This window comes from Neovison vison, chromosome 6 (genome assembly GCF_020171115.1).
Source record: "Neovison vison isolate M4711 chromosome 6, ASM_NN_V1, whole genome shotgun sequence".
In the NCBI taxonomy this organism is placed as follows: Eukaryota; Metazoa; Chordata; class Mammalia; order Carnivora; family Mustelidae; genus Neogale; species Neogale vison.
The window spans coordinates 170,443,115-170,460,038 of NC_058096.1; the positions used below are offsets into that span (position 1 = coordinate 170,443,115).

The 16,924-nt window shown below is 42.4% G+C and overlaps 1 protein-coding gene across 3 annotated transcripts in view; it reads right to left on the minus strand.

Annotated features, from left to right (window-relative positions):
- The window catches only part of TSEN2 (tRNA splicing endonuclease subunit 2), a 43,330-nt gene extending 30,294 nt beyond the window's left edge, over positions 1-13,036 (minus strand). For all 3 annotated transcript variants that reach the window (XR_006385098.1, XR_006385099.1, XM_044252970.1), the window contains exons 1-3: positions 12,979-13,036; positions 7,140-7,355; positions 5,548-5,629 (exon numbers count right to left, since the gene is read on the minus strand). Coding sequence is in view for 1 of the 3 variants with exons in the window: in XM_044252970.1 (XP_044108905.1) it covers positions 5,548-5,629; positions 7,140-7,328 (271 nt within the window). In the remaining 2 variants the exon portion in view is untranslated. The remainder of the gene's footprint in view (positions 1-5,547; positions 5,630-7,139; positions 7,356-12,978) is intronic.
- Positions 13,037-16,924: the final 3,888 nt, after the last annotated feature.

Here is a 16,924-nt window from a genome sequence, read left to right on the forward strand (position 1 = left end):
TGAATTTCATGGCAGTGTTGGTGCTGGGTGTGAACCTGGGAGTTCTGGGTTCTAGCTCTGGGCATCTGGCTGGTTGAGCCTTTCCACCTTCGGTATTATTTACTGATCACCTGATGGTGTGGGTTTTAGTCCTCATCCTCCTCCACTCTGCCTTGGGCAAATCGTTTCTCCTTACCCAAACTCAGCCTTCTGCCCAGGGCATTAAAGGCTTGGATTAGATGATCATCAGCTTTAAAAACACTAGGAGTTCACATACTCCTACCTCAGGAATTTGTCAGTTTTTGCTGTGTCATGACCTCCCTCCTCTGGTAAATTTAATAAAAATTACAATTTAGCATGTATTACTGATAGTCATCCATGTGCCAAGCACTGGAGACACAGAAGTAAGAAAGTAAATCCTCTCTTCTTGAGATACAGCCCAGTTGGGGAGACAGACCAGAAATGACTGATTCTAACCCAAGCTGAGGAGTAAAAGGAGTATAAAGGAAGTAGCTCACTTTACCTGAAAGGCTTAGTAAAAAACACCAAGGAGGAGGAATAGCTCAGCTGGGCTCTGAAGAGTGAATGAGGGTTCACCAGGCAGACCAGAGGGAAGGAGGCAGGGGAAGCCATGCAGAGGCTGAAAGAGTAAATGCATGGCAGGTCCATGGAATGGCAAGCAGCCCAAGGCAGCTGTAGTGCCAACAAGTAGAAGAGAGTGTGGAGAGAGGGTGGAAGATGAGGCTGAAGCCAGAATTTGAAGACCCTCCTAAAATGGACATTTGAGATTTACTTCTTCAGGGCCGTCTACAAGCTTCATTTCTGATTCCTTGGCATAAACTCCTTTCCTTCAAATTTCTATTACTGTCTAAAATTCAGTTACTACACAGATCAGGAGAAGATTCTCATCTGTTAAGATCATCATACTATTTGAAAGCTTTCTAGGTTTCTGGCCAAATATTCGTAACTGCTGAAGCTTGATGGTGGGGATCATTATGCTATTTTTATCCCCAATTTTTGAAAAAGTGAAAAAGTTTTCAGACATACAAAAGAAGGAGAATAGTATAATAAATTCCCATGTTGCCATCCCTCAGCTTTAACAATTAACTCATGGCCAGTCTTGCTTCATTTGTTCTTCTGTTCATTCTCCTGTCTCCAGATTATTCTGAATAAGATCCCTTACATCCTATCACAGCATCTCTAAGTAGCGCTTATGTATTTCTCTAAAGACTTAAAAAAAAATGAAAAAAAAAATCCAAAAAACCTTGTATAAAAAAATTGGGGGCGTTGGCTGGCTCAGTTGGTGGAGCATGTGACTCGAACTTGAGGCTGTAAGTTCAAGTCCCACATGAGCATAGAGCTTACTTAAAAAAAGTATAAAAATTGGAAAAATAATTGCAATACCATTATTACTTTTAAAAATTACTATTAATTCCTTAGCCTCATCCAAAATCTATGGACTGTCACAATTTTTGAAAATTGGACTCAAAATCCATCTAAGGCCTATACATTGCAACTGACTGATAAATCTGAAGTTGATTCTAATACACGTGACCCCACATGTTTTTCTTCCCTGTGATTCACTTACTGAAGCAATTGGGTCTTCTGTCCTATACAGCTTCCCCCTGGTCTGGCCTCAGAGGATCACGTCCCTACTGTGCTGTAAACACAGTGGCTCATTAAAGGTCGCAGGCCCAGTACTGTCCTTGAATTACTCATGGACTGTCCAAGAAGAGCCTGCACCAACCTTTAAGCAACTGCCTCACTCAACACATCGCTTAGTTCAGCTCCCCTTGTTTTCACAGCCTGATTTTCACACAGAGGGAAGCCATAGGTAAACAGCTAAATAGTAGGGGATCTATTTCCATTCTGGTGCAAAGGACTTGTCTTGTGACACTTGAGTACTTTGAGCAGCATTGGCTTAATTAATGCATTCTTTGACCCTGTTTCCTGCAAATCGGTGCAACTGGTGGCTTGACCAGATTCGGGCTCAGTATTTTGGGCAGCCTACTTCATGGGTGGTGCTGTGTGTTTCCCTCACAAGACAAAATTGTGTTGTCTCTTTGTATGTCATCAACACCACTGGTGATCAATGCTTTATAAGAGGATGCAAAATGGTGATATTCTAATCCCATTATTTCTTGTTTATTAGCAGGAATCTTCTATAGAGAGAAATCCCTCACTACTTAGTGACCTCAAGAATGGACCTCAGTCCATGTTTATGAATTCCCAAAATGGTGAATCCTCCACAAGTGAACTGTGAATTTCTCCTGGAATGTATCAGTATGTACTAGCAAAAATTAAAAGATTCAAGCGTTTTTTTTGAGGTATTATTACCAATGACTGGATTTTAAAACAAATTATAGTATTAATTCTTTTTGTTTGTTTTTAGCAAGAAAGAGAGAGAGAGAATCTGAAGCAGGCTCCGTGCTCAGCACAGAGTCTGATGTGGGGCTCAATCTCACGACCCTGAAATCACAGCCTGAACCGCAATCAAGTGTTGGACAACTAAACCGACTAAGCCACCCAGGTGTCCCTATAGCATTATTCTCATTGATGTTCAAATGTTTCCCTCTTTGGTCTGGGGAGCCTCCTTTGAAACAAGCCTAGCACTTTTTGATAATCTTCTTTGCTTCCTGGTACAGATGTTTATTGTGAAAATCCTGGCTCTCAACCATACCAACATAATTAATCATGTGCTTTTCTAAACAATACCCATACAACAGTCAGTTGTATGATTGCTATCACCTGTAAAATAATTGCTGAAAATAATGTGAAGATTATTTTGCAACTCTTCCTTTCTTTAGAGTATAGGGCAGGTTGATTGCACTGATGGTCCCAGTTCTTCAGGTCTTCCACCTGCCAAACACCTTGACTCTAGACAAGTTGGAGTAACAGCAAACATGCCATGAGGAGAGGTCCAAAAAGCACTGGCACGCTGGGGCTTGCTTGTGACCCTCCACCATGACCATGAGAACATGCCTGGGCTAGTCTGCTAAAAGGATGACATATATGGTGCCCCCCGCCCCTCATCCCAGTTGAGACCATCCTAGACCAGCTGACAGCCAACCAACAGACAACCAGACACTAGTAAGTCCAGCTCGATCCATTATTGGACTAAATCCATCAGAGCAGCCAGCTGATCTCTATAACTAACCAGATGGAGAAGTATATCCAGCCAAGATCAGCACACCTACCTAGCAAACTTGTCAGCAATTTGGATGCTGCTGAAAGCCAATGATTAAATAACACTGTGCCAAGAGATAACTGACACAAAGTCTATCCTATTAGGATTGAACCTCAAGTCACCATGTTCTACAGTCACTCAAAATAGTTTTCTTCCATGGCTATACCACCAACTTGATATATAGATTCTGCTTTTTTTTTTTAATTACTTTTAAAAATTTAACTTTGTTTTGTAATCATGTAACACATTTACAAGGTTCCAAAGTCAAATCTAGAAAGTTGGACCTCTTTCTCCATCCTGTTCTGTCCCTCCACCATAGGCATTAAAAAGAATCCACGATTTATCCTTCCTTAAATTTCAAAAATGTATGATGTATATTTATATCCCCCCACCTTCAGATAAACCATGGCACACTACGCAGATTCCCCCTTACTGTGCCTTCTTTGCTTAGGAACACATCCCAGTTACCCTTCATTCTTAGCTCAGCTCCATGGTACTTCATTGTATGAATGCAGTACAGTGTTAATTGACCAGTCCTCTCATACCGGACATTTGGGTCGTTTCCAGTCTTTAATATCAGAAACAGTTTGCAATGAATAGCTTCGTGCAATTTCTTTTCATATTTTTGCCAGTCTATCTTTCAGAAAAATTCCTAGAAATGGAATTGCTGGGTTAAAAGTAAATGCTAAAGGGGCGCCTGGGTGGCTCAGTGGGTTAAGCCTCTGTCTTCGGCTTAGGTCATGGTCTCAGGGTCCTGGGATCAAGCACCACATCGGGCTCTCTGCTCAGCGGGGAGCCCGTTTCCCCCTTTCTCTCTGCCTGCCTCTCTGCCTATTTGTAATCTCTCTCTCTCTCAAATAAATAAATAAAATCTTAAAAAAAAAAAAGTAAATACTAGATATCCACAGGCGAAACACTGGACCCCTACTTTATATCACACACAAAAATTAACTCAAAGTGGATCAGAGACCTAAATTTAAGAGCTGAAAATATAAAACTCTTAGAAGAAAACACAGGGGAGAATCTGCATCAGCTTGGATTTGGCAATGGTTTCCTAAATATGACACCAAAACCATAAGTAATGAAAGAAAAAAACATATAAATTAGACTTTATTAACATTAAAAAATGTTATCACTTCACACTCACCAAGATGGCTATCACAAAAAACAGACAAAAAAAAAAACAAAAAAAAACCCAGAAGATAACAAGCGGAAGAATTAGGAACTTTGTGTATTGCTCGTGGGAATATAACAGGGGGAAGATATTGTGGAAAACTGTTTGGCATTTGCTAAAAAATGAAAACAGAACTATCATAAGAGCCAGCAAGTTCACTCCTAGGTATATGCCCAGGAGAAATGAAAATATATGTTCACACACACACACACCTGTATATGAACATTCACAGCAGCACTATTCATTAACAGACCCAACGTGGGAACACCCCAAAATGCTCATCTTTGGATGAGTGGATAAACAAAACATGGAATACCCATACAATGGGATACTATTCAGGATAAGTTCTGATAATGCTACAACATGGCTTCACAGTGTATGATTCCAGGTACAATGAAGTATCTAGAATGGGCAACCTCAGAGACACAGTGAACATATTAGAGTGGCTAGGGGTTAGGGGGCGACAAAGATTGGGGGGGAGGCATATGTAGAAATAATTTTGCCAGCCATTGCTAAATTCCCCTCTGTGACAGTTGTACCACCTGCATTCCCACCAGCGATGCGTAAAGAGTGTTTCTCTGGGCCTCCCCAAGAAGAATATGGTCAAACTTTTGGATTTTTGCCAACCTGATGGCTAAAATGTATCTTAGTGCAGGTTTAATTTGTATTTTTTCTTACAAAAAAATCCCAATTATGTTTTTATATGCTGGCATTGGTTATGTAATCACCATGAGACTTCCTTGGACAAACACACTAAGGTAAAAGATTTTTAAGTTAAAAGAAGGTGAGTCAAGCAAGTAAGAACTACACACATTAGTTAATGTTTTAACAAATTCATTAATGTTATGGTTATTGTTTAAATTCTAATGCTAGAAATAAAAAATATAAAACTCATTTTGCATATAGGTGAAGAGGTCCTTAAACTACTAGTACCTTCTGAGTGCACAGTACCCTGCTAGTCAATGTTTACCAACAGAAAAACCTGAATAACACTTTTGATAACTCCAGAAATTAGTTAAAACTCATTTTCACCAATCATCAGAATCCTTTCACCTTGATCAGAATTATTATAGTTGCTAGTTTTAGCAGTAAAATTGCCACTGTGCATGTTATGTCTTCTCCAGAGAATTTTCCTATGTAATCTAAAGTGTAAGATCAAAGAGGAAAAAAAATAATTTGCCAAATGAACTGAATGAGGTACGTTTACCTTTCCACTTAGCAATGAGCTTAGGATCTGAAATTGTGAAGTTTGGACGGCTTCTAGACAGGATACCTTTTCCAAAATAACCCTTCCAGGAAAAGAGAAAACAAAGTTAGTTCATGTTTAGTTACCATTTTTATAGCTGATGGAAAATAACTATTTGAGTTAACAAGAGATTCATTCTATTTTTCTAAGCTTTACATTTTCCTTCTGATTATTTAATGATTACTAATGAAGATCTTAGCATTTACCTCTGATTGTTTGAAGAGTTCTAGTAAGTTTTCAGTACACCTTATGTGTCTTAACCTAATGATTTCAGTCTGGGTTTGGTAAGCTTAAGGCAATGAGATAGGCAGAGGCAGGGCCTTGGCCTAGAGCCCCATTTCATAAGGATCAGTGCCACCTGCTGTATCCCACTGTGAGGAGGTGGCTACAGCATATGTATTTTATATAAAAATGTTTAGAGGGGTGCCTGGGTGGCTCAGTGGGTTGAAGCCTCTGCTTTCAGCTCAGGTCATGATCCCAGGGTCCTGGGATCGAGCCCCACATCGGGCTCTCTGCTCAGCAGGGAGCCTGCTTCCTCCTCTCTGCCTGCCTCTCTGCCTACTTGTGATCTCTGTCTGTCAAATAAATAAATAAAATCTTTAAAAAAAAAAATGTTTAGAAAAGCCATTTTAGAGAGGAAGTAGATCAGTGGGTGACATGGGCTGGAAGTGGGAGCAGCGATTAACTGCAATGCTACAAGGGAACTTTTTGTGGTGATGGGAATGCTCCACAACTAGACCGTAATGGTGATTGCACAACTCTATGAATTTACTACAATCATTGAATTACACATTTACAATGAGTGAATTTTTATGGCACTAAATTATACCTCAATAAAGCTATTTAAAAAATGCTCCCAAGTTGGGGGACCTGGCTGCCTCAGTTGGTACAGCATTTGACTCTTGAGCTCAGGGTTGTGAGTTCAAGCCCCCTGCTGTGGGTAGAGATTACTTAAAAAAAAAAAAAAAAAAAAAGCCTCCAGTAATGAACTGGCTATGGATGGGGGTGAGGTGGGGAGGAAGCAGGCTACCAATCTCAACCTGAACTTATCATGGGTGGAAAACACAAAAACTAGAAATTGTTCTCATCTAAGAAGAGTTCCCCAAAGAGACAAGATCACAAATAAGGAACCAGAGTACATACTGAAGACTCACCTGTCCGTGAGACAGAACAACATGCCACCCTGTGTTTACCTCTGGAGATGGAGTGGGAGAGGGGAATTTTTACTTTTTACCCATTAGATTCCTGTAAACTGCTTGACATTTTTATGAACATGCATGGCTTTTATAACTGAAAGACAAGAAAGGCCAATGCACTACCTTACAATATTGTTGCAATGTGGGTTCAAGGGTGGGGGAGTAGTCTTCCTCATTAACATATGGCTTCAGGGCACCTGATTCAAATTGCACAGTTCTCTCCAACACTGGACTGAATGGCAAGGAAAGAATATAGGTCAATTACGGTTTGCTTTTGGGAGTGAATGGGGGGGAAGCAAAAAGGATAACTGGCTCAGGGTTGTCAAAAGCAGCCATGTCAAAGCCTCTAACACTTACTCTCCCATAAAGCTGCTCCATATCTTCTGCGTTCCTCACAATTACATTGTTGTTTATCAGCTCTGCTGTGAACACTTTGAAGTCTTGCTTAGGCCCACAGTCCTGACGAAAAGGAATGGGCAGTGGAGACTCGTAACTCTCATACACTCTTCTTTTCCGCTTTGGGGCACGGAAAACCGCTTCTGCCATTTCTCAAGGGTAGCTGTTTTTAAGAGTCTAATAAGGAGAAAGAAACAGATAGCCAATCCATAACTATGTTGACCAAAAATGGGGATGCATTTATCTCTAGGCTCAGAAAGCTTTGTGGTCCATGTGAAAAATAAAATATTTAGAAGCAGTGTACTAAAAGAAGGAGTAATGAGAACATTTTGTACAAGCACTAAAAATCCCAATCACCTAAAATATCTCAATTCCCAAAACTGTGCTCAAGAAGTCAGTAATGGTATTTCTAATTATCATGGACAAGACTGAGGCCTAGTGGCATGTCCAAAGTCATAATGCCATGCAAAAGTCTACTGATAGCAAGCACAACAGGACTCAGGTTCTTTCGCTCAGACAACAGACAACAGACATTTACTGAGTACCTACCAGGGCCTCATTATAATCAGAGGTGTTGGCGATATAAAGATAAAGCCAACCTGCCTCCTTAGCGCAGTAGGCAGCGCGTCAGTCTCATAAAGATAAAGCCAAAAAAGACACTGTCCTCAAAGAATTAAATCTAGTCAGTATTTTTATTTTCCAAAATAAAAGGACCTTAAAATACATTCTAAACATCAGGTCAATCATCTTCTAATTTATAAGGTAAATTAATAAGTGATAACAACAATGAGAGAAACAGTTATTTCAGGGTTTGTTATGTACCACCAAATGTGAGTGGCAAAGAGCACAAACTCTAAAGCTAGAATGCCAGGACTGAATTGGCTTTACTAGTCCTACCTGTGTAATTTGGGGCAAAAGATGCTTAATCTCTCTGTGCTTTGGTTTCCTCATTTGCAAAATAAGGATGAAAAACAGACTCTATCTTAGAGTTAAGACCCCGTAAAGGGCCAAGAAGGGTACCTGGTACATAATGAGCTTCACGCATGTATTTAATTATCATTATGGGGTGAGCACTACCAATTCTGGTTTACAGATGAAGAAAACAGGTTCAGGTCAGAGAGATTTTACAAAAGGTCCGTTCAGATGATCCCAGGTCTGTTGAATTTCAAAGCCTACACTCTTTTCACGGGGCTCTGCTGTGAACACAGGCAGCATCTCCCACCCACCCTCCTTGTCTGAAGGCCCACTATTTCTCAAGATTAGGAGCCAAAGGGTTCCAGAGAATTACGGAATTACTTAGACAAGACTGTCCTTGTCTCAGTCCTGAGCCAGTGTGTACTCAGCACTCTGAGGAAGTAAAGGAAGCCAAAGTCAGTACCTCTCCCTTCCAGGCCTTATACTCAATCTGAAGAGACAAAACAAGCACATAACACACACGAAAGCAAACTGAAGGTAACACAACAGGCTACAATTTCATAATGGCTAAAGGAAGGAAATGAAGTTGAGTGCACCGTGTGATAAAGAAAAAGAGCCACAGTAGATATATCTAACTTAGGAAAATTCAACCACATGCAAAGGGGGAAAATGTAAACAGTGCAAGTGTCTGGGCCAGGCACTCCACTCTCCCAGCAGATGCCCTGGAATGAGAGGGGAGACTCGAATCTGCTGCTCCCTTTGTCCTGGCCCAGTTTGATTTAAGTGGAGAGCAGATCCAGTGCTTGAAAATATAGTGGAGCTCTACACGTTTCATCTACATGGATCCAAGAGAAAAAAGTAAGACTGCTTATTAAAATGCCTCCTGCACTTAATACCAGGATCCATTGGACAACGGATGCAACCAAGCCTGAAACAGCCAGTGATGGTGGCCAAATCTGTGGAAGGTAAGTGGTTTTATGGGTTCGTGACCATTAAAAAGAAATTGAATGCCTTGTCCAGTGTGTGATGATACCTTTATCTGCCTTCTCAAAGAAATTGAGGAATTAGATGAGGACAAAGGAAAATACAGAACAAGCTTGAGTTACAGAAATTGAAAAACCAATTACAAAGATAACTGTGAAAAATAAGAATCACCAAGTTGGAACCTTCATAGAAATAACCAAGTATGCTAAGCAGCAAACACTAGAGTAATTTTTTAAATAAGATCCCTCAATGGAATTACATACTGAGCATGACTCATATATACATTATACACATGCTATAAAGCCTTTATAACAAGCCATGTATGTTGGATGTTAATGGGCAATTAAGAGATTTTCTTCCAAGAGCATTTTAACTAAATTTTCACTTGCTGACTTATCCCTCAATCCAAGCTGATGATCACATTTCGTATTCAGAAGAAACAGCAATAAAAAAAAAAAAAAAAAGAAACAGCAATTTATCCTGAAACTTAAACAATGCTATGTCAGCTTTTTTGAGGCAGGATGTTTGAATCTAGTGAGAAACTTTCTAGGCATTTCCAGGAAAAAGTTGAACTTTTATGAGATTTTTCACTTTTGAAACTTAACTTCTGGTTAGTATTTAACTTGTATATGCTACATTTGGAATTTTTTGAAAAAAAAAAGGGGGGGAAATGTTAAATGGCTAATTTCAAGAACTTCTAATTAAGTTCTCTCGAACAAGTGACAATGAAGTTATAATTTGCCTGGTTTGGAACTTTCCCTCAGATTGCTGCTATATTCTCCTTATTTTTTTCAAGATTTTTTTAAATATATATATTTATTCGACAGTCAGAGATCACAGGTAGGCAGAGAGGCAGGCAGAGAGAAAGAGGCTGAGCAGAGAGCCCGATGCGGGGCTTGATCCCAGGACCCTGAGATCATGACCTGAGCCGAAGGCAGAGGCCCAACCTATTGAGCCACCCAGGCACCCCAATATATACTCTTTAAGAAAAAAGCAAGAATGAACTAGGACACTTGATGGCAAGAACTCTGTATTCCAACCCAAGTGTGTGTGACAGAAAGGTTCCTGCTACAAAATGTTCCCTGTTTTCCACAAAATCTCAAAGTCTGGTGGTGTTACCTCTGCCCGTGTGGCAGGAAAGGCTTCAAGAATCTGGCTCATAGGACTCTTAGATATGCAAACCTGCCATTATTATCATGCGACCTTGCACAACCCACTTAAGCTCTCTGAGCCCTGTTTCTTCATCTTCAACTTGAATAGGACTGGAAAACAGTTTGGAAGTCACTCAAAGGTTAAACACAGAATAACCATATGATCCAGCAATTCCATTCCTTGGTACAGATATAAGAAAACTAAAAACAAGTTCATGCAAAAATCCATACCGGAATGTTTAGTGATTCGTAATAGCCAAAAAAAAAAAAAAAAAAAAAAAAACCCAGTAACAAAAAAAGTGGTAACCCAAATGTTCCTCAACAGATGAATGGATCAATGAAATGTGGTGTATCCATATATAATGGATTACCAGTAATGAAGGAACAAAGTGCTGATACATGCTACAGTGTGTATGAAGCTTGAAAGCATTGCCCTAAGTAAAAGTAGTCACATAAGACCACATATAAGACCATTAATATGAAATGTCTGCAATACCAAATCCATACAGACACAAGTGGATTAGTGATCACCAGGTGCTGAGGGATGAGAGAAATGAAGAGCAACTGCTAATAGGTACAGATTTATTTTTGAGGGTGATGAAAATGTTTTAAAACTGGATTGCGGTGGTGGTGATGGCTGCCCAACTGTGAACATACTAAAATCACCAAATTGTATATATATATATATTTTTAAAGATTTTATTTATTTATTTGAGAGAGAGACAGTGAGAGAGAGCATGAGCGAGGAGAAGGTCAGAGAGCGAAGCAGACTCCCCATGGAGCTGGGAGCCTGATGTGGGACTCAATCCCAGGACTCCAGGATCACGCCCTGAGCCGAAGGCAGTCGTCCAACCAACTGCGCCACCCAGGCGTCCCACCAAATTGTATATTATACAAGGGTGAGTTTTACGGTATGTGAATGGTCTCAATGAAACTGCTACTTAAAAAATCTAATAGGACAAACCAAATGATCTCTAGTTTCATGGTTTTGTGAAGGAATTGTCTTGTGTTGAATTTGAAAGGCAAAACGGGGGAGAAAGGACTGAATTCACTAGTTTCCATTATCTGCATTAGGCATTTAAGATATGTTTCTTTAGTGCTATGAAAGGAGAACAGCATAATGTAAGATGTGGCATGTGAATAAAATTAGAAGAGGTAATTATCAGTAGATACGACATGCCAGGCACGGACTGTGCCATATGCTACACACATGGGTACTACTATCCTCTTTCACAAACAAGGAAACTGAGGCTTAGAGAGGGCCAATCATTTGCCCAAAGCCCCAGTGCACAGAGACATAGCATTGTAAGAAGACTGGCCTTAAAGAGACCCATGTCTGAACCACACACGTATGTATAGGAAAGACTGTGCCAGTTGTCAAGGGGTTTGGAAGGTGAAGGCTGGTTTAGACTTGGAATCAGCGCAGAGGCTTACGCAGGGAATGAGAACTGAAAAGAGATTAATTAAATCTGGGTAGTATCCAATAGTGGCTCTCAAGCTTGGGTGCCCGTAGAATCACCTGGAGAAATCTTAAAACTCCTAATGCTCAGAGCTTAACTGCAATTACATCAGAAATTCTGGGGTGGGACCCAGATGATTTCGGCAGTAGCCAAAGTTGCCAGCTACTGGTGACAGGATAGCCTATTCAAACTCACTTAATCCCAACAGCTCCCTAAGTAAGAACTGTTACTACTCCCATTGTTCAGTGCAGGAAAGGGACTCAGAGGGCCTGAGTGCTATGCACCTGTAAGGGATTGTTGTTTCTCCTTTCCCAACCCAGGACATACTTGACTCCAGACACAAGAAGCATTAAGTGCATTTACTTTCCTATCAAAAGCGGGGCTCGCTCCTTATTCTTCCCTTGAGCAGACAAGCTAACACTGTTTAGGTATTCAGTAAATGTTTATTCCAAACAAAACAAGCAAAACAAAAACGGGGGAGGAAGCTCCATTTAATTTTCCAATCCCCTGGAAACACCCTGTCAAATAAACCTGGTTAAAAAACCTCCCACCCAGTAAAGCTCACCTTCTCCCAATTAAAAAAATGTTTGAAGCTCCAACGGTGTACCTCCTGGGCTAAGGGAGGCAAGGATGAAAGGGACAAGGCAAACAATCCAGGCCCTGGGGAGCTTTCAAGTCAGAACCTGAGACTAAGCCACATAAACAAACGATAACCCTTTGAAGGTTGTTGTGAGGATTAAGTGGGTTAACTCTGTGAAGGCGAAGGAGCCTCGTACTGGGCCTGTCATGTGCAAGATGCTAGCCAGACGGGGGCTGCAATTGCAATAAGTGACTGCACACAAGCCAGAAGGTATTAAGGGCCCACGAAATTCATAACTCCCTGCCTTACTTCATCCGTCTGCGGATTTCCTTGAGCGTTCCCCGCCCCTCAACAACCGCACTAGCGGCTGAGGATCCCCTCGGGCAGAGACGGGAGTCCAATATACCTCTACGTCCCCAGCCCCCAGCACTGAACGTGGCACCCTGTTCTTGGGAAAGTACGAAGAGAAGTACAAAGGGCTACAGGTGCTGGAAGAACCGGAGCGGGGCTAATTCCGGTGGAACGAGGAAGCCTGGCTCCCCTGCCCGGCCTACTCTGGGGCGGCTGTGCAACGCGGGGAGTCTCTACACCCTTTCCGCTCCCGCTCCGGAGAGCTTTCAGAAAAGGCGCCGTCGCCTCTCACACCGCGAGACGTGGCCACCGCGCTCAGCGCCATCGGACACCGCCAGCGGCTCGCCCCGGCGTCTTACCTTCCTTAGCCCCACGCGCTCGTCGTTACCCCGGTAACGCCGGCGGGTGGGCGGTCACCGCTGCCGTCAAGCAGTGCGGCCGCAAAGCCGGGTGAATGCGCAGCCGCAGAGTCCTCGGGCTTGCCTGCCGGGTCTTTGCGGAGAGCGCGTGCGCAGAAGCCGCGCATACTCCTGACCCTTGGCCGGGTGTGAGCGAGTTGTTCTACCTGCCCTTCTTGGGGTTGTATGGCCAGCCTCCTGCATAGATGCCACTTTTGTTTAATCCTCACAGCAGTCTCGCAAGATTCGTTTTACATGAGATCCCAGGTTATTTGTCCTATGTCACATAGCTAGGAGGTAGTGGAAAAGAGGCTCTAACCCAGGCTTGAAGATTTAGAGTTTGTCCCGGGGCGGGCGGTGGGATGGTTGAGGCCACCAGGCTTTATTGTACGACCTAGCCCTGGAAAAACAAAACAAAACAAAAAAAGGGGTCTGTAAGTATAGCCCTGACGCTGTCCTCAGCTTTCTCAGTGTCGATGTATAAGCTGCAGCATGCCGGGAACCTGTAAGGAAGCGCCTTCTTGCAGACACCTGACTAAAAGCCGCAGTGTGCACTGGCTACCCTGTACAGTGTGGACAAAATCGCTAGGAGTCAGAGCTGCATCTGAATCCCTGTCGCCTGCCTCACTGTCTGGGTGGTCTTGAGTGACTTAACCTGACTGAGCCTCAGTTTCCTCTACTGAAAAGTGGGCCGTTAGAATTACGCAGGATGAGCAAAACAAAAAGGCGTGGGGGAAGTGTGAAAGTTAATCCTGACCTGGTCATTTTAAAGGAGGTCTAGTGGGGAGTCCCAAATATACGTTTCAAAATATGAATCCCAGGCTCCCCAGCACACATATGACTCATGCCAGGCAGATGGGGAAGGTGGGTGACAGGGAATGGTGGCAAATAATGCCAGAGAGATTCATAGGGCTGGTGTGATGGTTTTTGAAATCCAAGCCTTTTTCAAATTTCTCCTGTCTCCAGGACTTCACACACATTAGCCTTGGCCTGGAACATCCTTCTCCCCTCTGTTTGCAGCGGTAATTCCTGGCCCCTCCTTGAGCCTCAGGTCATGTATCTCTTCCTCCAGCTTATTTCCTCTTGCCTCCCTAGGCCAGCTTGGGTGACTTTCCTGTGTTTCTTCAGTCGTTTGGTGCATCCCATGTTGTCCCTGTATCGTGGTCCTTCTTAACCAGAGGGCTTCCGTTGATGGTCCACCTGCACCGGCCTTAACTGGTCGGCTTTGAGTTCAGACTTTGATTTAGATAAATCAAAATTAGAATAGCTTCCTGGTTAGAATGTTGCAAAAAACAGAACTTCAGCAAGGTTCACAGAATAGTGTATCAGGATGAATGGAGGCAGGGAAGGGAGAGCTGGCCGGAGGCTGTAATGTTATACCAGAACATGCCAATTTAGGAAATACTGGTTTTAGAATGGGAGCATTTTAACAATGAAGGGGAACCCAGAGTTTGTCCCATTCAATTTCCTTATTTAACAGATAAGAAAAATAGGCTCAGAGGCACTGTGAGTATGTGAGCATTTGAGATGTAGCAGAGTAAGTCTGGGGGGTGGGGGGGCGAGACTACAGCCAGGTCTCCTGAACCTCTCAGCCTGGTACTCTGCATTCAAGGACTTGGGATTCATCCACACAGACATCTCAGGTGGCATCATCAGGAGCCCTGTCCCAACAGAGGGTCCAGAGTGAAAGCTACCGGATTAGATATTCTTCCCCCAAGATTTTCTCCTCTACTATTTTTTAAAACTTTTTGTTATGGTCATTTTCAAACACAGAAGTAGAGAGAATATTCTAATAAATCATCACTTCCACAATCTTCAACCTTTGCTAATTTGTCTATCTTATACTCTCCATATATATATATATATATATATATATATATATATATATACACACAAAACACACCTTTATCCCACTTCTGTAAAGCAATCCTAGACATTGTTTAATTTCACTTATAATATTTCAATGTCTCTCTAATAGATAAATATTTAAATTTTATTGCATATTATATATTTTCATATTCATAGTTGATGTTTATGTATACATGGTATATAATATGATACGTAGTTGATTCTCCTGATTCACAGTAGTTCTATAGCGTCACCATGAACACTGAATCAGTGAATACTGAACCATTACTCATGGGGAAATACAGGGTTAGTTTCCTGCCAGAGTCTGGCCACAATATTTCTATCAACTGATCAGTACATAACCTTACTTTCTGTTAAAAGACATTGTATTTAATATCTACTGTTGATTCATTAACATTGGACTCACGGCCAACAGCACTGTAACTCATGCCTGAACGAAGCTTATCTAACACAGGTATTTTCTCTGTAAGTCATATCACAGCCTTCCTGGCTTAGGAACACTAGGCAACACTTCAGCGCTCTGCTTGGTGTCCATTTTAAGCAGTAAAATCAACAGAAAGCACAGAAATGAGGAAAATGTGGTACTAAGGAAATTGCCAAAAGGAACCTTGTATGAGAGCTGGAATAGGAAGTGTCAACTGATGACTTCAGCTGGGAACTTGCATATTGGGAGACTTGAATTTTTCTCCACTCTATGCATGTTTGCGAATGACTAAGTGCTATGAATATTGATTTTGGCAAGACCAATAAATGTTAGCCAGTAGGAGCTATTGCAAATGCAGAATCTGCCAATTTGTGTATCTATCTATCTATATATATATATCCCCAATGTCTTTAGCACATCTAAAAAAATGAACAATACTCCTTAACATCATTATCTGTGAAATGTTATGCAGAATCCCCATGTAATATTTGGGGTATTTGGGATATAAGATCTCTTATCTGAAATTCAAGTTCAATTAGGTGTCCTACATGTAAATCGGAGCAATCTAAAGATGAGTTATTGGGTGTTTATATGTGCTGGCCATTTTGCATCCAGTCTCATTCTTACCACAGCCCTGTGAGGTAGATGCTCTCAACTCTATTTCACCGTTTGAGGTTCCCTCTCTTCCAACTTCTCAGAGCAGGGAAGAAGTGGAGGCCAGATATGGATCCAGATCCACCCGACTGAAGGGCGTACAATCATTGATATCAATCGTATTAGACAGGGGAGGCCATGCACTGACAAAACATAGCTTTAAAAATGGAAATACAAAAATAACTAACAGCAAGTGTTGGTGTCAGGTCAAGGTGGGTTGAAGGGTCCGTGGGTCTTCCGGGAAGAGGGGGCCTTTGAGCTGAGCCTGGAAGGAGGCTGAGCTTCGAGACAGGGGTGAGGAGGAGGGCGAGAGTGGGCTGGGGCACAGGCCAGGCACGTGTACCAGGCAGGTGAGGGTTTTGAGGTTCTGGCGGGGAGGAGTTGGGCCTGGCCGGGCAGGAGGTCGCCGCCAACGATAAGGTCCGATAGGCAGGGCGGGGCCTGATTGTGCCGGCGCTCGAATTCCAGGCTTGGCGTTTGGACTTTACTCCGCAGACAATGGGGAGCCACCGGCGTTTCTGAGCAGGGCAGGGCGGCCCCAGCTGTCGCCCCATTGTTTTTCTCAGACCACACCGAACTCTGCAGTATTTCAGCGAGCCCACTAGATGGAGATATTTTAGCAAATTTCAACCGCCCAGCCTTTCCTGGACTCAAATGTGCAGGGAGAAAAACAAAAAAACGGGGACTCCGCAAAACCTCCGTGTGTGGACTCCGCAGCATCTGCCAGGTAGAATGCAACGGCTGCGAAACAGAAGTCAAACCAGGGACAGTCCAGCTCTGACGTCCAGCCAGTCCAGTCAGTGAGATGAGACCTTGGGTCATCTCACAGTGTTGAAGGAGAAAATGTCTTGGATGAACAGAGGCCAGCACAGTATAACCAGGCCCTCCATTTATTTTCTAGTCTTTAAGCTTCACACCTTTGAGGAGAGTGTTATGCCATTTTGCAAGGAGGGAAAGTGA